Source organism: Apteryx mantelli, chromosome 33 (assembly GCF_036417845.1).
Source record: "Apteryx mantelli isolate bAptMan1 chromosome 33, bAptMan1.hap1, whole genome shotgun sequence".
NCBI classification, from domain to species: Eukaryota; Metazoa; Chordata; class Aves; order Apterygiformes; family Apterygidae; genus Apteryx; species Apteryx mantelli.
In genome coordinates, this window is record NC_090010.1 from 3,569,201 (window position 1) to 3,590,375 (window position 21,175).

Genomic DNA, 21,175 nt, shown 5'->3' on the forward strand with positions numbered 1-21,175 from the left:
CCGGGTGTGAATTTGTGCTCGGGTTCCTCGTTCTGCCGCAGGGACCTCTGGGGAGTTTTGGAGCTGGGTCGAGGGCTGGTTTGTCCCGCTTGGAGGGTTTCGGGCTCCCTGCCACGGTCCAGCAGCGTCTCATCCCTGAGGTTTCCTGCCCAGGGTTTTTTTTGAGCTCGGGGTGAAGCCCTGCAGCCGGGGAACCTGAGCTCGCCCATGTGGGGAAACGCGTCCCCGCTTGGAAACGTCCCAACAAGCGGCTGGGGCAGCCGTTCCCACGGGGCCCCGGGCATTCACGGGGGTCCTGGACCCTGCATGGAGCCGGACGCTCATGACGGGACCTGGTTCCCCACAGGTGGCTGCATGCGGCGTGTGACAGCCTGTTCACGGAGGAGGAGGTGGAGCAGGCGGCAGACGAGGGATTCGACTGCAGCGCCTGCCAGCCCTACGTGGTCAAGCCAGCCGGTGAGCAGCCGGGACGGGGGAGATCGCCGGGAAGGGGGGACGCGGGGGGCAGCAGGGATTCACATCTGCCTCTCTCCCTCTGCAGTCCCTGTGCCTCCTCCGGAGATTGCCTCGATCAAAATCAAGGAGCCAGGTAGGTGGGGCTGGGATGGATGGATGGATGGATGGATGGAGATGATGGTGCTGGGATTGGTGAATGGGTGGATGGAGGTAGGTGGCGCTGGGATGGGTGGATGGAGGTGGTGGCACTGGGGTGGATGAAGGTGGTAGTGCTCATGGGCTCCCTGGGAACCCGGGTTTTCCAGGGGCATGTGCTTTCCAGGGATGTGGGCTCCCTGGGAACATGCCTGGCATTTACTGTGTGCCCAGCGCTGTTTTTTTTTTTCCCCTCCCGGCAGAGCCCCAGTACTTCCGCTTCGAGGGGGTCTGGCTGACGGAGACGGGCATGGCTGTGCTCCGCAACCTCTCCATGTCGCCCCTGCACAAGCGCCGGCAGCGCAAGACGCGGCTGGGCACCCTCAACGGCGACGGCGTCCTGGAGGGGGGCGACCCGCTGGGCCCCGACGACAAGAAGGACGGCGACCTGGACGCCGACGAGCTGCTGAAGGCTGAAGGTGCGTTTTTCCCCCCACCCCCCGCGACGGCAGCTCCGAGGCGGGATGCACGCGGGGCGCAGAGGGCTGCGGGGGTCCCCCCTCGCCGTGCAGGTGCCCGGTGACGTCCCCGACCTTGCAGTGGGCGTCGAGCACATGGAGTGCGAGATCAAACTGGAGGCTCCGGCCAGCCCCGACCGCGACGGCGGCGCCGACGTGGACTCGGGCAAGGGGCTGGAGGACCCGGATGAGTGCAAGAAGAGGAAGCGCAAGCCATACCGTCCCGGTGAGTACGGGTGCCCGGGGCCGCCCCGAGCCGGGGGACCACGACCGGCCCCGCCGTGACCCTCCTCTGCCTCCCACCAGGCATCGGCGGCTTCATGGTGCGGCAGCGGAAGTCCCACACCCGCCTGAAGAAGGTCTCGGCGGTGCTGGCCGAAGTGGGGCGCGAGGGGCTGAGCGCCGAGGGGCACCCGGAGGACGGTAGGGCCCCCGTCACCTTCCCTTCGTCCCACCCAAGCATCCCTGTCCCCTCCGGATGGAGAGGGTCTGGGGGCGGGGGTTGCCGCTGGGGTGCGGGGTGCTCTGCCCGAGGCTTTCCCACAGAATGGGAATTGCCCTGAGCTCCTTTGGGGGGAGATGGTCATGAGAACAGTGTTCCCAGGGGCTCCGGGAGAACTCCCGGCGGAGGGCGGCCTGGACCCAAGCTCGGCAGAAGGGGACGAGAAGAAGAAGCGCCGGGGGCGGAAGAAGAGCAAGTTGGAGGACATGTTCCCCCCCTACCTGCAGGTGAGGGCAGGCGGGAATGGATGGATGGGTGGGTGGATGGAGGTGGTGGCGCTGGGGTGGTTGGATGGGTGGGTGGATGGAAGTGGTGGCACTGGGGTGGATGGGTGGGTGGATGGAGGTGGTGGTGCTGGGGCGGATGGGTGGGTGGATGGATGGAGGTGGTGGTGCTGGGATGGATGGGTGGGTGGGTGGATGAAGGTGGTACTGGAATAGATGGAGATGATGCTGGGATGGACGTGGGACAGCGGGACTGCAGGACCAGGCTGGGGTGGCTGGAGGAGGGACACCGCCGGGGCGGAGGGGGGCTCCCGCGGCACTGACGGGACCTTCGCTTCGGCAGGAGGCGTTTTTCGGGAAGGCGCTCATGGACCTGAGCCGGAAGGCGCTGCTGGCGGCGGGCGGTGTGGGGGACGGGGCCACCCGCCCCTGCCTGGGCCAGGGCGCCCCACGGCCCAAGGGGGACCCCAGCATGGCCGGGGCGCTGCAGGGTGCCCCCCCTGAGAGGAGGGAGACCCCCACCCACCCCCGAGGTGAGCGTCGGTGGGACCCAGCCCCCAGGGTTGTTGGGGGCTGCCGGGGACCCGGGGGTTGTTGGAGGACTCTGTTATTGGGGGGTTGCTATGGATGTTGTGGGTTGTTGGAGGACTCTGGGATTGTTGGGGGTTGCCATGGATGCCAGGGGTTGTTGGAGGTTGCTATGGATGACAGGGGTCATTGGAGGACACTGGTGGCAGCTGGGAGTTGCCATGGATGCTGGGGTTGTTGGAGGGCGCCGGGGTTGTTGGGGGCTGACATGGGATGCTCCGGGGTTGTTGGAGGACTCCAGGGATTGCCATGGACACCATGGGTTGTTGGAGGACTCTGGGGGTTGTTGGGGGTTGCCATGGATGCCAGGGGTTGTTGGAGGACTTGGGGGTTGCCGGGGGGCGCGGGGGGCTGCCGGGTGCCCCATGAGGCGGCCTGGCCCCGCTGAGGCCTGGCACCCGGCAGGGGACGACAGCACCGACGGCAGCGCCGCGGCCCCTGACGACGACGCCAAGGACGAGGCGAAGGCTGAGGACCTGGGTGAGCCCCGGGGACCCCTGGGGATGTAAACGAGGCCTCGGGCATGTAAATGAGGCCCCGGGGTAGCACGAGATTTATTGTCGGCAAATGAGACGCCCCAAAAACAGTCCTCCCGTGGCCATCGAAACGCGGCCTAGACCGTCTCTTTCTATAACCATAGAGATGGGTGCAGGGCGTTCTCTCCGGCACAGCAAGGCGTCTCTATGGCTAAAGAGTACACTCTAGGCAGGGCGAGAGGGCGGGGTGGGGACTCTATGGTATCCCAGCATGCTTTTCCAACGTCATGACCATAGAGTTGCCGCCTAGTTGCGCCCCCCGGTGGCGGGTCCTCCACTGAGGCGCCGAGGGGGGCCGCGTCCTCCCCGGGACCCCCCGCACCGAGCGAGCTGGGGGGCCGAGGGGCAATGGAGAGGGCTATGCCCACACGGGGGGGCAATAGAGAGGGCTGGGCCCCTCCCCCCCGGCCGGGTCCCACTGGGGGAGCAAGAGCTGGGCCCCACAAGGGGCAATGGGGAGGGCTGGGACCCCCGGCAGGGCCCGGTTGGGGGGTGGGGGTGGGGTCAATGAGCTCCATAGTGGTGTGGAGCCGGGGTGGGGGTTCCTGGGGGGATGCGGAGCCAGACTGGGGTCCTGGGAGGGGGCTGAGCTAGGATAGGGGTCCTGGTGTGGGGGGGACTGAGCCAGGGTAGGGGTCCTAAGGGGGTGCAGAGCTGGGCTGGGGGTCCTGGTGGGGGGAGCTGAGCCAGGGTGGGGGTCCTGGGGTGGGTGCCGAGCCCCAGAAGGGGTGCCGAGGGTATCATGCTTCTTCCTCCTCTCAGGGGCCGAGGAGCCGAAGGATTCCCCGGACCCCGGGGATGCCGAGAAGCCGGCCACCCCCGGCGAGGGCGCCCTGAGCTCCGACCTTGACAAGATCCCCACGGAAGGTGAGTCCGCCCCTGTCGCTGCTGGGGGGAAATGGGGCATGATGTCCCCGAGCCCCCGCGTGACCCCGGCGCCTGGCCCCGCTCCGGGGGGCAGAGCGCAGGGAGCTGCAGCCAGGCCATCACCTCTCTCCCGACACCTTTTAATTCCCTGCGAAGGGCATAAGAGGGCTGATGCTGGGGGCAGTCGGTGCCAGGACTCCTGGGCTCCTTTCCCAGTTCCCAGCAGCGTGCAGGGCGAGCTTCGCGTGGCATGCTGCCCGCCATCGCTCAGCTCCTCTTCTCCCCTCCCTGTGCAGAGCTGCCCAAAATGGAGAGCAAAGACGTCCAGCAGCTCTTCAAGGACGTGCTGGGCTCCGCGGAGCGCGGGGAGCAGCCCCTGAACTGCATGGCAGCGGGCATGGAGGCCGGCGTCGGAGGGCAGGACCCCAGCCGGGCGCAGCTCTCCCAGCGGCCCTTCCTGCAAGGAGACCTCCAGCTGCCGGGACAGGGTGGGTGGAGGTGGCGCGGCCCCGGAGCCCAGAGGCGGCACCTTGGGGGAGCCCTGGCGGGAGCAGGGAAAAGGGCAGAACTCGCTTCCTGCCTGGGGAAAGCCCACGTGCCACATCCTCATCCCCGTCAGGGCTCTGCTCTTGCCTTTGAAGAGCAGCGTCAGTATAGCGAGAGGGATCCTGACTCCTGGGTTGTCCCTACTGCCCTGAGAAGGAACGTGGAAAGCGTTTTGGTGCGCGGGGAAGATCTCGTATTGTTTGAGGGCTGCTGGGGTCCCAGGGAGAGGTGCTGGGTTGTGCCCCAGCTCTGCCCCCCTTGCAGCCCCTCCGTCTTCCCTTGCAGGGAGTGTTTCCCTGGGGTCACTCTCCGGCACCGTCTCTTTGGAGTCATATTCGGGAGTCTGCCAGTCTCCGTTCCTTGATAACAGGTATGTGGGGGATCAGGGGAGCTGGTGTGCTGGGGCTGGTCCTGTGGGACCCCCTCTTTCCCCATGCCCGGCCAGCCCGTGACACCCTCTCCCCCCACGCAGGGAGAGGAGCGGCTTCTTCAGCCCGGACCACTGCGAGCCCGAAAGCCCCTGGGCCAGCAGCTCGGCCGCCACCACCCCCTCGACACCCACGACGCCCACCACGGAGGGCGAGGGCGACGGCCTGTCCTACAACCAGCGCAGCCTGCAGCGCTGGGAGAAGGACGAGGAGCTGGGCGAGCTCTCCACCATCTCGCCCGTGCTGTATGCCAACATGAACTTCCCCAACCTCAAGCAGGATTATCCAGGTAGGGCCCTGGGGGGGGGGCCTTGGCTGCCGTGGCCGGAGCCGGGGATGGAGCTGGGTGCAGCGTAACGCGTGTGGCCCCACAGCTGCTGCTTGGAGGAGAAACCCCATCCTCTCTGGCTTGGGGTTTGGCCACCAGACTGAGATGCTCCTTGCAGCAATCAGGGGGACTTGGTGCAATCTCCTTGATATGGGCCATCTGCTAATGGAAACGGGAACAGCCACCCGCCCAGGGTCAGGGCGGGCTTGTTAGGCACAAACTAATGTGCTATTTCTCTCTGTCTTGTCATTTCTCCCCGCTGAACTCCCAGACTGGTCGAGCCGCTGCAAACAGATCATGAAGCTCTGGAGAAAAGTCCCCGCCACAGACAAAGCCCCCTATTTGGTGAGTGTCCGGGCATCGCCGGGGTCGGGGGGAAACGGACCTCTGGGGCTGCAAGTCAACTGGCTTTGTGTTTCTGTTAGCAAAAGGCCAAAGATAACCGGGCGGCTCATCGCATCAACAAGGTGCAGAAGGTACGTGCTGGGATGGCTGTCCCGGCCCTGGGCGACCCGGAGCCCTTGGCTCCTGCCCCGTTAGCCCCTTCCCCAGCCCGCGGGGAGAGGACACACGAGTTCCCACAGCCCCCCGTGGCCCTGACGCCCCGGCTCTCTCTGCAGCAGGCCGAGAGCCAGATCAACAAGCAGACCAAAGGGGAGGGACTGCGCAAGCCCGAGAGGCCCTCGCTGCACCTGCGGATCCCGGTGCCGCCGGGGGCACAGCCCGTCTACATCGGCAGCCCACCTGCCGCAGGCGAGGGCTTCCTGAAGCCCCCGGCAGGCGCCGGAGCGGGGCCGGAGTCGCCCAGCGAGCTCTTCCTAAAGCTCCCGCCCCAGTCCCCCGCCCAAGTGCCTTCGCACGATCCCTACGGCGCGGCGCCTGCCTACGCGCTGGAGCCGCGCTTCCCCTCGCCCTTAGGCCAGAGCCCCACGGCAGGCGCTGCCTTCCAGCCCTTCCCTGGCCAGCCCCAGCCCCTGCCCGGCCCCCGCGCAGTCCCCGGCTCCCAGCCCCCCGATTTCCACCCCACGCCGCCCGGCACCCCCCGGCACCAGCCCGGTACCCCCGACCCCTTCCTGAAGCCCCGCTGCCCCTCCTTGGACAACCTCTCGGTGCCGGGGAGCCCCGGGGCCCGGCCCCCCGAGGCTCTGCTCTCGCCCCTGCCCTTTGGGGAGCAGAAGAAGGGCCTGGAAGTGAAGAAGGAGGAAGGGGGGGCCCTGGGGGTCTGCTCACCCGGGTATGCCCCCACCACGGGCTACAGCGACTCCCCGGGCGGCCCCCACGTCTCCGCAGCGGAGCTGAAAGCGGCCGATGTCTTCAAAGCCCCCCTGACCCCACGGGTCTCTCAGGTAGAGCCGCAGAGCCCGGGGCTGGGGCACCGGCCCCCCGACCCCCATCCCCTGGCCCCCTCGCCCCCCGGCCACCCCGACCTCTACCGCCAGTCGCCCTACTCGGACCCCTACTCGCAGCCCCCGCTGACGCCCCGGCCGCAGCCCCCCGAGGGCTGCTGCGCCCTCCCGCCGCGCTCCCTGCCCTCGGAGCCCTTCTCCCGCGTCCCCGCCAGCCCCCAGTCCCAGTCCAGCTCCCAGTCCCCCCTCACCCCCCGGCCGCTCTCCAACGAAGCCTTCTGCCAGTCGCCCGTCACCCCCCGCTTCCAGTCCCCCGACCCCTACTCCCAGCCGCCCTCCCGGCCCCAATCCCGGGACCCCTTCACCCCCCTGCACAAGCCCCCCCGGCCCCAGATGCCGGAGCCGGGGTTCAAGGCGGTGCCGCTCTCGCACAGCCCGGCGGCCGGCGGGGGCTTCGGGGGCGCCCCAGCGGGCGAGCCCCACGCCAAGGCGCCAGGCGGGCAGCAGCCCCCCTTCGCCCGCTCCCCCGGCGCCAGCGTCTTCCCAGGCGGCCAGCCCCCGATGCGCTTCACTTTCCCCCCGGCCGTCTCGGAGCCGCTCAAGGGCTCCCCGTCCCACCAGCCCCACGGGATCAACAGCCATTACGTCCCCGGCAAGCCCCAGAGCTCGGCCTACGCCTCGTCCCCCGGCTTCCACCAGGCCGGCAGCCCGCTGGGGCCGGGCGCGGCGGCTGCCGAGACCTACAGCCTCTCGCCCCTCCGGCCCCCCTCGGTGCTGCCCCAGCAGCCCCCGGCTGCCCCGCAGCAGCAGGACGCCTCCGTCGCCTACCTGCCCCGAGCTGCGCTGGGGCCACCGGCCGACAAGAGGGAGGAGGCGGCCGCCGGGCTCTCGGCACCCCCGAACCGGGACCTGGCCGAGCTGCCGAGCGGCCAGGACGGGGCCCTCGGCACCATGAGCCAGTCGGAGCTGGAGAAGCAGAGGCAGGTGAGGGCTTGCGTGCGGTCGCCTGCGCTCGGGTCGCGTCTGTTCGGGATTCGGATGGGACACGAGGGTGGAACGGGAGCCTGTGTCGCGATGGGACTAAGGGTCTAGTTCTGGGCTTGTCGCTGCTTCCCTAGAGCTATGGAGAGGGTCCAGGCACCCTGATGGGGGGGAATAGACTGGCATAGCCAAAAAAGCGGATGCTTGAGGTATCCGTTTCTGTTTGCGGGTATTATGGGGTCCTACCATAAGCTGCTCCATCTCCCTGCCCCGTGTGGCTCACCCTGCCCATGTCCTCATGCCTGGGTTGGGTCTGCCCTGTGCCATAACGCTCGGCTTCTCCCCAGCGCCAGCGGCTCCGTGAGCTGCTCATCCGCCAGCAGATCCAGCGCAACAGCCTGCGGCAGGAGAAGGAAAGCGCTGCCGCGGCCGCCACATCGTCGCCAGCGGGCTGGGCCCCCGAGGCTGGTAGCCAGAGCTTCGAGCTGAACCGCAGCATGGTGCCGTACCAGCCGGCACAGGTACCGGGGGTGCAGGCAGCGCGGGGAGGGATGGGGGGTGCTGGGAGGGACGGCCGGGATAACGCCGTACCCTTCCCTGCCCTCCCAGGACAAGAGCCTCCTCGGGACACTGGCCACTGCGGCCGGCGGGGGGAAGCTGCCCGGCTCCGTCATGGTGCAGGCAGCGTTCGCGCAGGATGAGCGGCTCTCCCGGCCCCCGCCATCCGCCACGCCGTCCGCCCTGGACATCAACGGGAGGTGAGTGCTCGGAGGGACCCAAACGGGCCGTTCACGGCGACGGGGCTGGGCTCATCCTGCTCCGGGGTGGTTAGAGACTAGCCAGGTGTCACCCCAGCAGCAGCCGAGCTCCTGCTTGCGGGATTCGCTCCCGGTGGGATGGGGGTGGCCACGCTTTCTCTGGATGCCTGGAGCGGTTTGGGACACCCTGGGGCATCCAACAGATGTTGGCAATGTGGCGGCGGCTCCGCGGAGCGGAACTTTGGGTGGGTCTGGGCCGCGGGTAGTGCCGAGCCAGTCCTGACGCCGCGGTGTCTTGCAGGGCAGCGGTGGGCCCCCCCCAGGCCTTCTACCCTCGCGGCGTCTTCCAGGCGCCGTCCCCGCAGCAGCACCTCTGGCAGCAGCAACAGCAGGCGGCCGCGGCCCTGCGGCTCCCCGTCGCGTCCCGCTTCGCCCCGCCGGCTGCCGGCACCCCCGTGGGCGGCCTGGGCGCCCGGCTGCCGGCACCCGCCGAGCCGGTGCCCGCCTCGCCCAGCGCCCTGGGCGCCCCTTTCATCGAGCTGCGACACAACGTGCAGAAGGGACCCGGCGGGGTCGTGGGCTCCCCCTTCGCCCCCCAGCCGCCCAGGCCGCGATTTTTCCTGCCGGGGGACGAAGGCGCCCCGCAGGGCCTCTGCGCCCCCGTCATGCCCATCCAGGCGCTCCCCGCCCCGGCGCTGCAACCCCCGAAGATGCCGGTGGCTCTGCCGCCCGCCTCCCCGCAAGGCGCCGAGATGAGCAACAGCCACCACCAGCCTCACGCCAAGGCGGCCGCCCCCGCGCCCGGCCTGGAGCTGCAGCACGTCCCCCCGCGCCCGCTGGCCTCCGGCGCTGCCCTCCGCCCCGAGGGCCCCAAGGACAGCCCCATGCCGGACCCCGCGCCGGCTCCCGCACCGGGCAAGAGCCACCTGAGCCTGGAAGGGGGGCGGCTTCCCTGCGAGGTCCCGGTAGAGCCCGATTTGGACGATGACTTCGGCTCCCACAAGGACCTGGAAGATGACGATGATTTGGCCAATCTGAGCCTGGATCCGGATGTGGCTAAAGGGGACGATGACCTGGACAACCTGGACAGCCTGGAGACAGCGGACCCCCACCTCGATGACCTGCTGAACGGTGACGAGTTCGACCTGCTGGCCTACACCGACCCCGAGCTGGACACTGGCGACAAGAAGGACATCTTCAACGAGCACCTCCGCCTGGTCGAGTCGGCCAACGAGAAGGCCGAGCGCGAGGCCCAGCTCAAGACGGAGCCACCGGCACCCAGCTTGAAGCTCCCTGACCCCGTGGACAGCAAGGACACGGCTCCAGCTGCGGAGGACCGGGAAGCGGCCAAGGAAGGGCTGGTGCCAGGGGTGGGCTTGGCACCTGCTCCAGGCCCACCAGGCACCGCGCTGGCCCCTGACCCAGCCTTCAAGACGCAGGGCCTGGAGGCGAAGGCGGGCGCGCTGCCTGCCGACGTCAAGCCCAAGCTGGAGGACGGTTGCCTGAAGACGTCTCCCTGCCAGTTCACCGCCGGCGGCCCCGAGCGGCTCCCAGTCCCCATCAAGTCGGAGGCCCTGCAGGGCACAGATAAAATCTCTGTCTCCCTCGGACTGACCCTGAAATCAGGCCAGACCCTCCTGAGCCCTGGGGCTGGCCCAACTCGCCTTGGCTTGACTCACTTCCCGAGCAGCGGCCATGCCGGCGTCCCCGTGCTGGACAAGGACCCCTACGCTGGCCCCGGCCGTGGGCTGGCCCCAGCCCAGCTGGGCAGCCAGAGCAGCCCCTTGCTGGAGAAGTTTGAGCTGGACGGAGGCGCCCTGGGCTTGGGCAGCGCCCGGCACTCGCCGGCCGATGACCTGGACAAGATGGAGAGCTCGCTGGTGGCCAGCGAGCTGCCTCTGCTCATCGAGGACCTGCTGGAGCACGAGAAGAAGGAGCTGCAGAAGAAGCAGCAGATGTCAGCCCACCTGCCCCGGGGCGCCCCACCGCACCTCCCGGCCCCGGGACACCCCATGATGCACGCCACGGCACCCGGGCAGCCCCCCGAGGGACAGGCGCCCCGCCTGGGCGCCCCCCAGCCGCCCCTCCAGCTGGGGCTGATGGCCCGGCAGCAGCTGATGCAGCCGCAGCAGCCGCGGCTCGGGGTGCCGCAGCAGGGCCCGGCGCTGCCCGGCCACATGGGCATGGCCCCGGCGCAGCCCCACGTCCTGGCGGCCCCCCACGGCGTGCAGGTGGCCCTGCCGCAGCAGCAGGGCCAGCAGCAGGTGCTGGTGCAGAAGCCGATGACTGGGGTGCAGCCGCCTGCCCTGGGCCTGAAGCCGCCCCAGCTCGTCATGCAGCAGCAGCTGGCCAACAGCTTCTTCCCGGACACAGGTAGGGGCTGAGCGCGCGGCGCTGCCTGGGCTGGCGCTTCGAAGCCGGCCCCGGCTGCAGCAGGGAGACGTCCCGGGGAGCAGCGAGGGGCTGGGGCAGTTATCTGGGGGGCCGTGCCAGGGCGTGGGGCCATTACGGCCGCTCTCAGGTCGAGGATGCGGGGCTACAGCCTGGCCCGGGTGGCAGGACACCTTGCTGTGCTGCAGCGTCCCCAGTGCAGACGGGGATTAACCCCAGGGTGACTCTCTCCTTGCAGACCTGGATAAGTTCGCTGCTGAGGACATCATGGACCCCATTGCCAAGGCGAAGATGGTGGCGCTGAAGGGCATCAAGAAGGTGATGGCTCAGGGCAGCATTGGTGTGGCCCCGGGTATGAACAGGTAAGGGGCACGGCGGGCAGCGGGCACGGCCTGGGGTGGGCAGGGCGCCTCGGCCCCAGCTCATTCCTTGTCTCTGCGTCGACCCCAAAGGCAACAGGTTTCCCTGCTGGCCCAGCGGCTCTCGGGAGCCCCGGCCGTTTCCGAGATGCAGAACCACATGCTGGCAGGAGGCGGGCAGGTGAGCATGGTGTTGCGGGGCGCGGAGGAGACAGGGGGGCCCCCGCGGAGCTGCCTGGCTTTGCCCTCAGCACCCTGCTGGGGCAGGAGCTGCTCTGGCCAGTGGGTCTGTGGCACCCTGGGGTGGTGGAAAGGGGACAGGAGAGCACTGGGGACAGGGCACGGTGTGTCACGCGTCACCGGTGTTCCCCTCTGCGCCAGGAACGGAGCGGCACCGACCCGACTCAGGCTCGCCCCAACCCACCCACCTTCGCGCAGGGTGTCATCAGTGAGTACCGCGATGGCGTGGGGGGTGGCATGGGCCGGGCCCCATCCTGCCCGCGCAGCCCCGCTGGGGCCAGGCTGAGCAGAGAGGCCCCTGCTGAGCTGAGCCCTCTCTGCCGTCCCGCAGACGAGGCCGACCAGCGGCAGTACGAGGAGTGGCTCTTCCACACCCAGCAGCTGCTGCAGATGCAGCTGAAGGTGCTGGAGGAGCAGATCGGGGCGCACCGCAAGTCGCGCAAAGCCCTCTGCGCCAAGCAGCGCACCGCCAAGAAGGCCGGGCGCGAGTTCCCTGAGGCCGACGCAGAGAAGCTGAAGCTGGTGACGGAGCAGCAGAGCAAGATCCAGAAGCAGCTGGACCAGGTAGGGCTCTGCGCGCATGCCCGCGCGGACGGCCTCGGCCCTTGCAGAGTGCCGCCGGAGCTGACGCCCCGCTGTGTCCGGCAGGTGCGGAAGCAGCAGAAGGAGCACACCAACCTCATGGCCGAATACCGCAACAAGCAGCAGCAGCACCAGCACCAGGCCTCGGCCGTCATGGCCCTGAGCCCCTCGCAGAGCCCCCGCCTCATGTCCAAGCTGCCCGGGCAGCTCCTCTCGGCGCACGGCGTCCAGCAGCCGCTCTCGCAGCCGGCAGGGGCTGTGCCAGGCCTCGGCCAGCAGCCGGGGCAGCCCGGGGGCCTGCGCCTCCCCCAGGGCGGCGTGTCCATGGCCGTGCAGCAGGGCCTGTCCTTCATGGGCCAGCAGGCCGTGGGGAACGCCCCCGTCCCTGGCACCTCCAACACCTTCTTCCCCGGGAACCCTGCGCTCCGCGGGCTGGCCGCCGATAGCCGCTTGATGCAGGAGAGGCAGCTCCAGAGGATGCAGTTGGCCCAGAAGTTGCAGCAGCAGCAGAACATGCTGGGGCAGGTGTCCCTGCAGCAGCAGCAGCCAGGTGTCATGGGACAGGCGTCGATGCAGCAATCGGGTGTCATGGGACAGGCGTCGATGCAGCAGCCAGGCATCATGGGACAGGCGTCGTTGCAGCAGCCAGGTGTCATGGGACAGGCGTCGATGCAGCCACAGGGCGTCATGGGACAGACATCGATGCAGCAACCAGGCGTCATGGGACAGGCGTCAATGCAGCCCCAGGGTGTCATGGGACAGGCGTCGATGCAGCAACCAGGTGTCATGGGACAGGCATCAATGCAGCCACAGGGTGTCATGGGACAGTCGTCAATGCAGCAACCAGGCGTCATGGGACAGGCGTCGATGCAGCAGCCGGGTGTCATGGGACAGGCGTCGATGCAGCAACCAGGCGTCGTGGGACAGACGTCGATGCAGCAATCGGGTGTCATGGCACAGGCCTCGATGCAGCCGCAGGGAATCATGGCGCAGACGTCGATGCAGCAGCCGCAGGGCATCATGGCGCAGGCATCGATGCAGCCGCAGGGCATCATGGCACAGACATCGATGCAGCCGCAGGGCGTCATGGCACAGACATCGATGCAGCAGCCGGGCGTCATGGGACAGACATCGATGCAGCAGCCCGGCGTCATGGGACAGACATCGATGCAGCAGCCCGGCGTCATGGGACAGACATCGATGCAGCAGCCCGGCGTCATGGCGCAAGCCTCGATGCAGCAGCCGGGCGTCATGGGACAAGCGCCGATGCAGCAGGCCGGCCTCGTGGGCCAAGCCGGCTTGCTGGGGCAGCAGCAGCAGCAGCAGCCAGCGGCGGCCGCCCCGCAGCAGGGCGCCGTGGGGCAGCCCATGGTGCCGAAGCAGCCAGGGCTGATGGGCAGCCAGCAGGGCATCCTGGTGCAGCAACTCTCGCCCCAGCAGCAGCAGCAGCAGCAGCAGCCGCAGCCAGGCTTGCTGGGCCACGCGCAGGCACCGGTGCTGCAGCACCAGGGTGTGCTGGGCCACCCGGCGCCCCAGCGGCAGGTGCTCCTGGCCCCCCACCAGCAGCGGGTGCTGGGCTCGCCCCAGCTGGTGCCGCAGACTCCGGGGATGATGGGGCACCGGCTCGTGCTGTCCCAGCAGCTGGGGCAGTCGCGGGCGCTGCTGACCCCGCAGCAGCCCAACGTCGTAGCGCAGCACGCGGCTGCCCAGCCGGGCCTCCTGGGGCTGGGCCAGGGGCAGCCCCAGATCCAGCACTTTCCGCAGCACGGGGCTCTGGGCCAGGCCCCCTCCGTGCTGCACCTGAGTCAGGGAATGCAGCCGGCCCCGGCGGTCCTGGCTGCCAAGGACCAGCCGGGAGGGGCGGACGGCAGCGCCCTGCCCGCCGAGGGCACCGAGAGCGGGGGGCAGCTGCATGGGGGCCCCCAAGAGCAGCAGGGAGCCCTCAACGCCCCGGGACTGGGCGGCCCCGAGCCCCCGGCCCAGCTGGGCCTCCCGCCGGTGCCGAAGCACCAGGCTGAGCTGGGGCAGGGCCAGCAGCTCCTCTTGGCCTCCCCGCAGCCGGGCGTCCTGGGCTCGCAGCAGGCGCTGCGGGTGCCCCCAGCACAGCCGGGCGCCCTGCTCCACCAGCCGCTGCAGAGCCCCGTGGCGGGGGCCGCGAGGCCGGAGCTGTCCCAGCAGCACGGGGACACCACCGGCCCCACCACGCTCCCGGCGGGTGCTGCGGAGCCGGGCTGCGGCACCGGCCAGGCGCAGGGCATGGCACTGCAGCCAACACCGCGGCCCCCGGGGCAGCCCCCCGAGCAGCCAGGCAAGGGGCTGCCGGGCGCACTGCAGGGTGCCGGGGGCCAGCAGCAGCCCCCGCGCCTCCAGAGCCCCGGGCAGCACAAAGCGGGGCCGGCGCCGCAGCCTGGTGCCGTGCTCCCCCAGGGCCTCCTGGGCCAGGTGCCGGCGCCGGTGATGGGCCAGATCCGAGCGCAGCTCCAAGGCGTCCTGGCCAAAAACCCGCAGCTGCGGCACCTCACGCCCCAGCAGCAGCAGCAGCTCCAGGCCCTCCTGGTGCAGCGGCACCACCAGAGCCTGCTGCAGCAGAGCCAGGCGCTCCGGCAGCCCGGCCCCTTCCCCGGGCAGGCCCCGGCGGCACCGGACCAGGGGGTCCCCGCGGCGCGCCAGCCCCCGCGGCCGCTCTTCCAGGTGCGGCCGGCCGCCCCGGCGGAGGCGCAGGCCGGCTTCGCCGCGGAGCAGGGCGCCGGCGGGCGGGCGCTGCCGGGGCAGGCGCCCGGGGGGCCCCCGCAGCAGCCCCTGGCCGAGCTGGTGCAGGCGGCCCTGGCCGGCCGCGGCCCCCAGCCCGGCCCAGTGCGGCTGCCCACGCCGCCGGCCCCCGGGGCCCCCTCGCCCCTGGGTGCAGCCGCCCCCGGCTGCGCGCCCCAGCCCCTGCCCAGCCCCGAGCAGAGCCCCCAAGAGCCAAAGACAACGACGACGACGACCCCGGGGGTCTCGGCCCCCAGCCCCGCGGCACCCCCGGAGCAGGGGCTGGTGCAGAGCCCCTGGGATTCTGAGCCGGCGGCGCCTGGCGCCGACCCGGCCGAGACCCACGTCAACGGGCAGGCCGGGGCCGCGGCGGAGGGGGGCCCCGTGGCCGGCGAGCCCCCCCAGGTGTCCATCAAGCAGGAGCCCAAGGAGGAGGCGGCGGCGGCGCAGTGCGAGCTGGACCCCGAGGAGCCGGTGAAGCGGGAGGCCAACGGGGACCCGGCGGGCGCCCAAGCCGGCAGCCCGCTGGGACCGGGCGCCCGCTCCGAGGCCGGGCACCTGCTGCTGCAGAAGCTGCTGCGGGCCAAGAACGTGCAGCTCTCGGCGCAGTGCCCCGGCGAGCTCAACGGGCACGCGGAGAGCCGGGGAGCCGCGCCGCAGCCGGCGCCGCCGGGCCGCGAGGTGAGCGGGGCACCCCCGGGGCGTGCGGCGGGGGCGGCCGCGGGGCTGCGCCCGGCATCGCTGCCCCTCCGCTCTCCGTCCCCCCAGGACCCCTCCATCGCCAAGAAGCCGGTGGCCGCCAAGCCCAAGCGGGTGCAGAAGGGCAGCGAGCGGGTCCCGGCTTCCCGCAAGAAGCTGCGCAAGGACGACGGGCTCAAGTCCAGCGAGGCCCTGATGAGGCAGCTGAAGCAGGTAGGTGCGGGGGCACGGCCGGGCGGGCGCGGGGCGGCCGGCGTCCCCGTCCCCCGCTCACCGCTCTGTCCCCAGGAGCTGTCCCTGCTGCCCCTCACGGAGCCGACCATCACGGCCAACTTCAGCCTCTTCGCGCCCTTCGGCAGCAGCCCCATCAACGGGAAGAGCCAGCTGCGGGGCGCCTTCGGCAGCGCCGTGCTCGACAGCGTCCCCGACTACTACTCCCAGCTGCTCACCAAGGTGAGGCAGGGGCTGCGCCCGTGTCCCCCCCCCACCACCACCCTGGGGATGGGGACGTCCCCGCGGCCGCCCGCGCTCACCCTGCCACGTTCCCCCCCCCCTTCCCCGCAGAACAACCTCAGCAACCCGCCCACGCCGCCCTCCTCGCTGCCCCCCACGCCGCCCCCCTCCGTGCAGCAGAAGATGGTGAACGGCGTCACGGCCCCCGAGGAGCTGGCCGAGCAGCCCAAGGACGCCGACCCGGCCCGCGAGCCCCACGGCCACAAGGGTGAGTGCGGGTCCGGTGGCGGCGCGGGCGCCTGCGGCGCTGCCCAGTCTTCCGTAACGCCCGGCCTTCCCCCCGCGCAGACGCTCCAGCCGTGGAGGTGAAGAGCCTGGACCTGCTGGCGGCTCTGCCCACCCCTCCGCACAACCAGACCGAGGACGTCAGGTGAGTCCCCGGCCGCGGCGCCCTCCCGGCCCGCGGGCGAGCTCGGACGGGGCCGTGACGCCTCTTCTCCTCCTTCGCTCCCCGCAGGATGGAGAGCGACGACGAGAGCGACTCCCCCGACAGCATCGTGCCCGCCTCGTCGCCGGAGAGCGTGCTGGGCGAGGAGCTGCTCCGCTTCCCCCTGCTCAGCGAGGCCAAGCCGGAGCTGGAGGAGCGCGTGCTGTCACCCATCATCCCCATCATCCCCCGGGCCAGCATCCCAGGTGGGCTGCGCCGGGCGAGGGGGGACCACGGGGCGCGTGGGCCGGGCAGGAGGGGGTCTACGCGGTGCTCGGGCCGTGCGGGGGCAAGGCAGGGCAGGAGGGTCTGTGGCGTGTGTGTACCAGGCAGGGGGAACCCATGGGTGTTCGATGGCGGGCAGAAGGGGATCAATGAGGCAGGTAGGAAGGGATGTATGGACTGTGCAGGAGGTATCTATGGGACGTATGGACCGGGTGGGGTAAGGCTGGGCAGAGGAGGACCCCCAGGGCACGTAGGCTGAGTGTAAAGGCCCGTGGGACGCGTGGGCTGGACGGCTGAGCCCTGCACGTGTCCCCCTGTGTTGGGGCTGGGGTATTCCTGGGGCTCCCTCAGCCGTTCCTCGGGGTGTCCGTCGCTGCTGGCAGCTCTCCATCCCTGCCACCTTGTTCCGGTCTCTCTTGCTGCGCCGGAAAGCTCTGGCCTTGCAAAGTAGTGAATTCCCAGCAGCGTTTCCATGCCAGATCCCATGGGGGTCCGGGGCGGCCGTTGGCCTGGTGCCGCACGTCTCTGACCCCTTTCTCCATGTGCCAGTGTTCCCTGACACGAAGCCCTACGAGGCCGCGGAGCCCTTCGGGGCGCCCCCCGGGAAGGTGGGGGCAGCAGGCCCGGGCGCCCCATGGGAGAAGGCCAAGAGCAGCGAGGTGTCCGTCATGCTGACGGTGTCCGCGGCGGCTGCCAAGGTGAGCCAGGGGGTGGCACGAGGCAGGACCTGGTGCCGGGGTCCCTGCGCGGCTGCAGCCGCAACCGTGGGGCCCCTGTCTCTGTCCCTGATGGGGTCCTGCCTCCTCTTGCCCAGAACCTCAACGGGGTGATGGTGGCCATGGCCGAGCTGCTGAGCGTGAAGATCCCCAGCTCCTACGAGGTGCTGTTTCCGGACAGCCCCATGCGAGGCGCCGTGGTCGAGGCCAAGAAGGTGGAGACGGACATGGCTGGTGAGCATCCGCCCCGTTCCTCGCCGTTCGGCCCCGTGGGCACCCCACATCCGCGTAACAGCCCATCTCTCCCACAGGGATGCTCGGCAGCAAGGACAAGGCGGCGCTGGCCGGGAAGGTGCCGGACAGCAGCTCCGAGTGGCTGAAGCAATTTGACGCGGTGCTGCCGGGCTACAGCCTCAAGGGCGAGCTGGACCTCCTGACGCTGCTCAAACAGGTCGGCGGGTGCAGGGGTCCCCGTGGGGCTGGGACTGCGGGAGGGGGCGTGGGGTGTCCCTGCAAGGCTACGGCTGTCTGGGGGTGTAGGGGAGTCCCTGTAGGACTATGACCTTGGGAGAGGTGTGTGGGGGTCCCTGTGGGGCTGTGCCTGTCTGGGGGTGCACAGGGGCCCCAGTAGGACCAAGGTCCCCCCTAACTGCAGGGTGGTGCAGGGAGGTTCCTGTGGGGTCAAGTCCCCTATGGCCTCATGGAGAGGTGTGGGGGGTCCTCGTGGGACTGAGTCACCCCGTGATGTGTGGAAGGGGGCAGGGAGGTCCTTGCGGGGTCCCTGCAGGACTTAGGACCCCCCCCCGCAACGTGTGGGGGTCCCCATCCCTCGGGCGCTCTGACCCGCGCCCTCTGCACCGCAGGAGAGCCCCCCGACCGAGAAGGCCCTGCACCACTGCTACGTCAACAACGTCTCCAACCTGGACGTGCGGCAGCTCTCCGTCATGCCCCAGGAACCCTCGCCCCCGCTGTCCCCCTCTGTCCCCTCCCCGTCCAGCCCCGCAGAGGCCGCCCGGGTCCCCGACCCCGAGGCAGCCCACGAGGCAGCCCCAGCTCCCCTGTCCCCGCTCCCGCCGGCCCCCTCGCCAGCCCCCCGGGAGGACGGGGCCACGGCCGCCCACTCGCCGCCCCGCTTCAAGCCACGCTCGCGGCCACCGGAGGACGGGGACGAAGCGCGGCCCCGGCTGAAGAAGTGGAAGGGGGTGCGGTGGAAAAGGCTCCGCTTCCTCGTCACCATCCAGAAGGGGGGTGCCAAGCGGGACGGCGACAAGGAGATCGCAGAGTTCATCGACAAGCTAGGCACCACCCTGCGCCCCGAGAAGGTGCCGCGGGACCTGCGCAAGTGCTGCTTCTGCCACGAGGAGGGCGACGGGGCCACGGACGGGCCGGCCCGCCTGCTCAACCTCGACCTCGACCTCTGGGTCCACCTGAACTGCGCCCTGTGGTCCACGGAGGTGTACGAGACGCAGGGTGGGGCCCTCATCAACGTGGAGGTGGCCCTGCACCGCGGGCTGCTCACCAAGTGCTCCCTGTGCCAGAAAACCGGCGCCACCAACAGCTGCAACCGCATCCGGTGCCCCAGCGTCTACCACTTCGCCTGCGCCATCCGCGCCAAGTGCATGTTCTTCAAGGACAAGACCATGCTGTGCCCCTTGCACAAGCTGAAGGGCCCCTGCGAGCAGGAGCTGAGCAGCTTCACGGTCTTCCGGCGCGTCTACATCGAGCGGGACGAGGTGAAGCAGATCGCCAGCATCATCCAGCGGGGCGAGCGGCTCCACATGTTCCGCGTGGGCGGGCTGGTCTTCCACGCCATCGGGCAGCTCCTGCCGCACCAGATGGCTGACTTCCACAGCGTCACGGCCCTCTACCCCGTGGGCTACGAGGCCACGCGCATCTACTGGAGCCTGCGGACCAACAACCGCCGCTGCTGCTACCGCTGCACCATCTGCGAGAACAACGGGCGCCCCGAGTTCGTCGTGCAGGTCATCGAGCAGGGCCTGGAGGACCTGGTCTTCTCCGACTCCTCGCCGCAGGGTAAGGCGCGATCAGCTCTGCGGATGCCAACCCTTTGCCTTCCTCCGCCCCTTAAGTTGCTGCTGTCCAGTGCCAGGATGTGCTGGCACCAGGCGTCGGGGCTGGGCAGCTGCTGGTCTCGGGGAGAAGGGGGTGATCCGAGCTCCTGGGGTGGCTCCAGCTGTGGCACAGGGTCCCCGCTGGGGAGCTGTCGGGCCGGCTGCAGCAGGTCCCTGCGTTAAACCCTGTCTTCCCTCGGCAGCTGTCTGGAACCGGATCATCGAGCCGGTGGCGATGATGAGGAAGGAAGCCGACATGCTGCGGCTCTTCCCCGAGTACCTGAAGGGCGAGGAGCTCTTCGGCCTCACGGTGCACGCGGTGCTGCGCATCGCCGAGTCGGTAGGTGCCGGGGCCCTGCTTGGGGCACGGGGGGTCTCCCTGCCCTGCGGGAGGGACCCGGGTGCCCGGTGCGCACGCCGTGGGCCAGCCCCGTTCGGAAAAGGCTGGCGGCCGTGGGGCCGGGGCGGTCTGCGGTGCTGCCGCTCGACCCACGGCCCCTCCGCTCCCTCCGCGGCAGCTGCCCGGCGTCGAGAGCTGCCAGAACTACCTGTTCCGCTACGGGCGCCACCCGCTCATGGAGCTGCCGCTGATGATCAACCCCACCGGCTGCGCCCGCTCTGAGCCCAAGATCCTCACCCACTACAAGCGGTGAGCTGGGGGCCGGGGAGAGCCGGCGTCGGGGGGCAGGCGGGCCCGCGCTCTGCCCCGCGGCGGCTCTGACGCCCTCCCGGCCCCCTCGGCAGGCCCCACACCCTGAACAGCACAAGCATGTCCAAGGCCTACCAGAGCACGTTCACGGGCGAGACCAACACGCCCTACAGCAAGCAGTTCGTGCACTCCAAGTCCTCCCAGTACCGGCGCCTGAAGACGGAGTGGAAGAACAACGTGTACCTGGCGCGGTCCCGCATCCAGGGCCTGGGGCTCTACGCGGCCAAGGACATCGAGAAGCACACCATGGTCATCGAGTACATCGGCACCATCATCCGCAACGAGGTGGCCAACCGGCGGGAGAAGATCTACGAGGAGCAGGTGGGGGCGCGGGGGTTCGGGCAGGGTGCGGGGCGCCTGGGGGGCTCGGGGCAGCCGGTGACTCTCTCTCGCTCCCCAGAACCGCGGGATCTACATGTTCCGCATCAACAACGAGCACGTCATTGACGCCACGCTGACGGGGGGCCCGGCCAGGTAAGAGCGGGGCCGGGCCGCGGCGGCACCCTGGGAAGGAGCAGGGAAAAAGCGGTGACCGTTCGCCTGCGTTTCGCTCCGGGCGTCCTGCCCCGCCGTCTTGCCCTGACGCTCTGCCCCCCCCCCCCCGCCAGGTACATCAACCACTCGTGCGCCCCGAACTGTGTGGCCGAAGTCGTGACCTTCGACAAGGAGGACAAGATCATCATCATCTCCAGCCGGCGCATCCCCAAGGGGGAAGAGGTCAGGCCGGGGCGCGGGACGGCGCAGGGGGGTGGACGCCGGCTCCGGGGGAGGCTCGGGGCGGTGGGGGGCACGGGGGCGGGTGGGGGGGAAGCGGCGGGGCGGGCGCCGTGCTGTGCCGTGCGTGACTCCCCGCTCCCCCCCAGCTCACCTACGACTACCAGTTCGACTTCGAGGACGATCAGCACAAGATCCCCTGCCACTGCGGAGCCTGGAACTGCCGAAAGTGGATGAACTAGCTGGGAAAAGGGGCTGGGGGGGGGGGGGGAGGCGGCGGCAGCAGCGCCCGCCTCGGAGACCTCGCCGAGAGACACCGGCTCCCCGGGGCCCTCCCGGCCCTCCGCCACGCCGCGCCACGGGGGCCGCCGGGGCCGCGGGAGGTGCCGGGGCGCGGAGGCTCCGGCGGGGAGGGCGGCCGCCGCGAAGCCGCTCGGCCCTGCCCGAGCGGGACGGACGAACTTGGCAACTCAGGGTTTTCTTTGCTTCGTCCTGCGAGGAGAGGGGGGGGCCCTGCGCGACCTCCCCACCCGCCTCCCCGGCGGGGGAAGCCCCCGGGGGCGGCAG

General features: G+C 70.3%; 1 protein-coding gene across 1 annotated transcript in view; it reads left to right on the forward strand.

The window, feature by feature from the left end:
- The window catches only part of KMT2D (lysine methyltransferase 2D), a 28,565-nt gene extending 7,670 nt beyond the window's left edge, over positions 1-20,895 (forward strand). Inside the window, exons 18-55 of the mRNA XM_067313954.1 lie at positions 347-456; positions 542-589; positions 855-1,070; positions 1,192-1,335; positions 1,416-1,532; positions 1,714-1,838; positions 2,179-2,368; positions 2,829-2,903; positions 3,722-3,826; positions 4,123-4,314; positions 4,658-4,742; positions 4,845-5,089; positions 5,400-5,473; positions 5,554-5,604; positions 5,749-7,458; positions 7,803-7,976; positions 8,065-8,213; positions 8,515-10,586; positions 10,843-10,966; positions 11,057-11,144; positions 11,345-11,411; positions 11,535-11,767; positions 11,852-15,214; positions 15,302-15,445; positions 15,521-15,685; positions 15,797-15,953; positions 16,034-16,115; positions 16,203-16,378; positions 16,947-17,095; positions 17,212-17,347; positions 17,425-17,564; positions 17,977-19,147; positions 19,389-19,525; positions 19,704-19,834; positions 19,930-20,215; positions 20,295-20,368; positions 20,503-20,611; positions 20,758-20,895. Coding sequence (XP_067170055.1) covers positions 347-456; positions 542-589; positions 855-1,070; positions 1,192-1,335; positions 1,416-1,532; positions 1,714-1,838; positions 2,179-2,368; positions 2,829-2,903; positions 3,722-3,826; positions 4,123-4,314; positions 4,658-4,742; positions 4,845-5,089; positions 5,400-5,473; positions 5,554-5,604; positions 5,749-7,458; positions 7,803-7,976; positions 8,065-8,213; positions 8,515-10,586; positions 10,843-10,966; positions 11,057-11,144; positions 11,345-11,411; positions 11,535-11,767; positions 11,852-15,214; positions 15,302-15,445; positions 15,521-15,685; positions 15,797-15,953; positions 16,034-16,115; positions 16,203-16,378; positions 16,947-17,095; positions 17,212-17,347; positions 17,425-17,564; positions 17,977-19,147; positions 19,389-19,525; positions 19,704-19,834; positions 19,930-20,215; positions 20,295-20,368; positions 20,503-20,611; positions 20,758-20,850 — 12,907 coding nt within the window. The 3' untranslated portion in view covers positions 20,851-20,895. The remainder of the gene's footprint in view (positions 1-346; positions 457-541; positions 590-854; positions 1,071-1,191; positions 1,336-1,415; positions 1,533-1,713; positions 1,839-2,178; positions 2,369-2,828; positions 2,904-3,721; positions 3,827-4,122; positions 4,315-4,657; positions 4,743-4,844; positions 5,090-5,399; positions 5,474-5,553; positions 5,605-5,748; positions 7,459-7,802; positions 7,977-8,064; positions 8,214-8,514; positions 10,587-10,842; positions 10,967-11,056; positions 11,145-11,344; positions 11,412-11,534; positions 11,768-11,851; positions 15,215-15,301; positions 15,446-15,520; positions 15,686-15,796; positions 15,954-16,033; positions 16,116-16,202; positions 16,379-16,946; positions 17,096-17,211; positions 17,348-17,424; positions 17,565-17,976; positions 19,148-19,388; positions 19,526-19,703; positions 19,835-19,929; positions 20,216-20,294; positions 20,369-20,502; positions 20,612-20,757) is intronic.
- Positions 20,896-21,175: the final 280 nt, after the last annotated feature.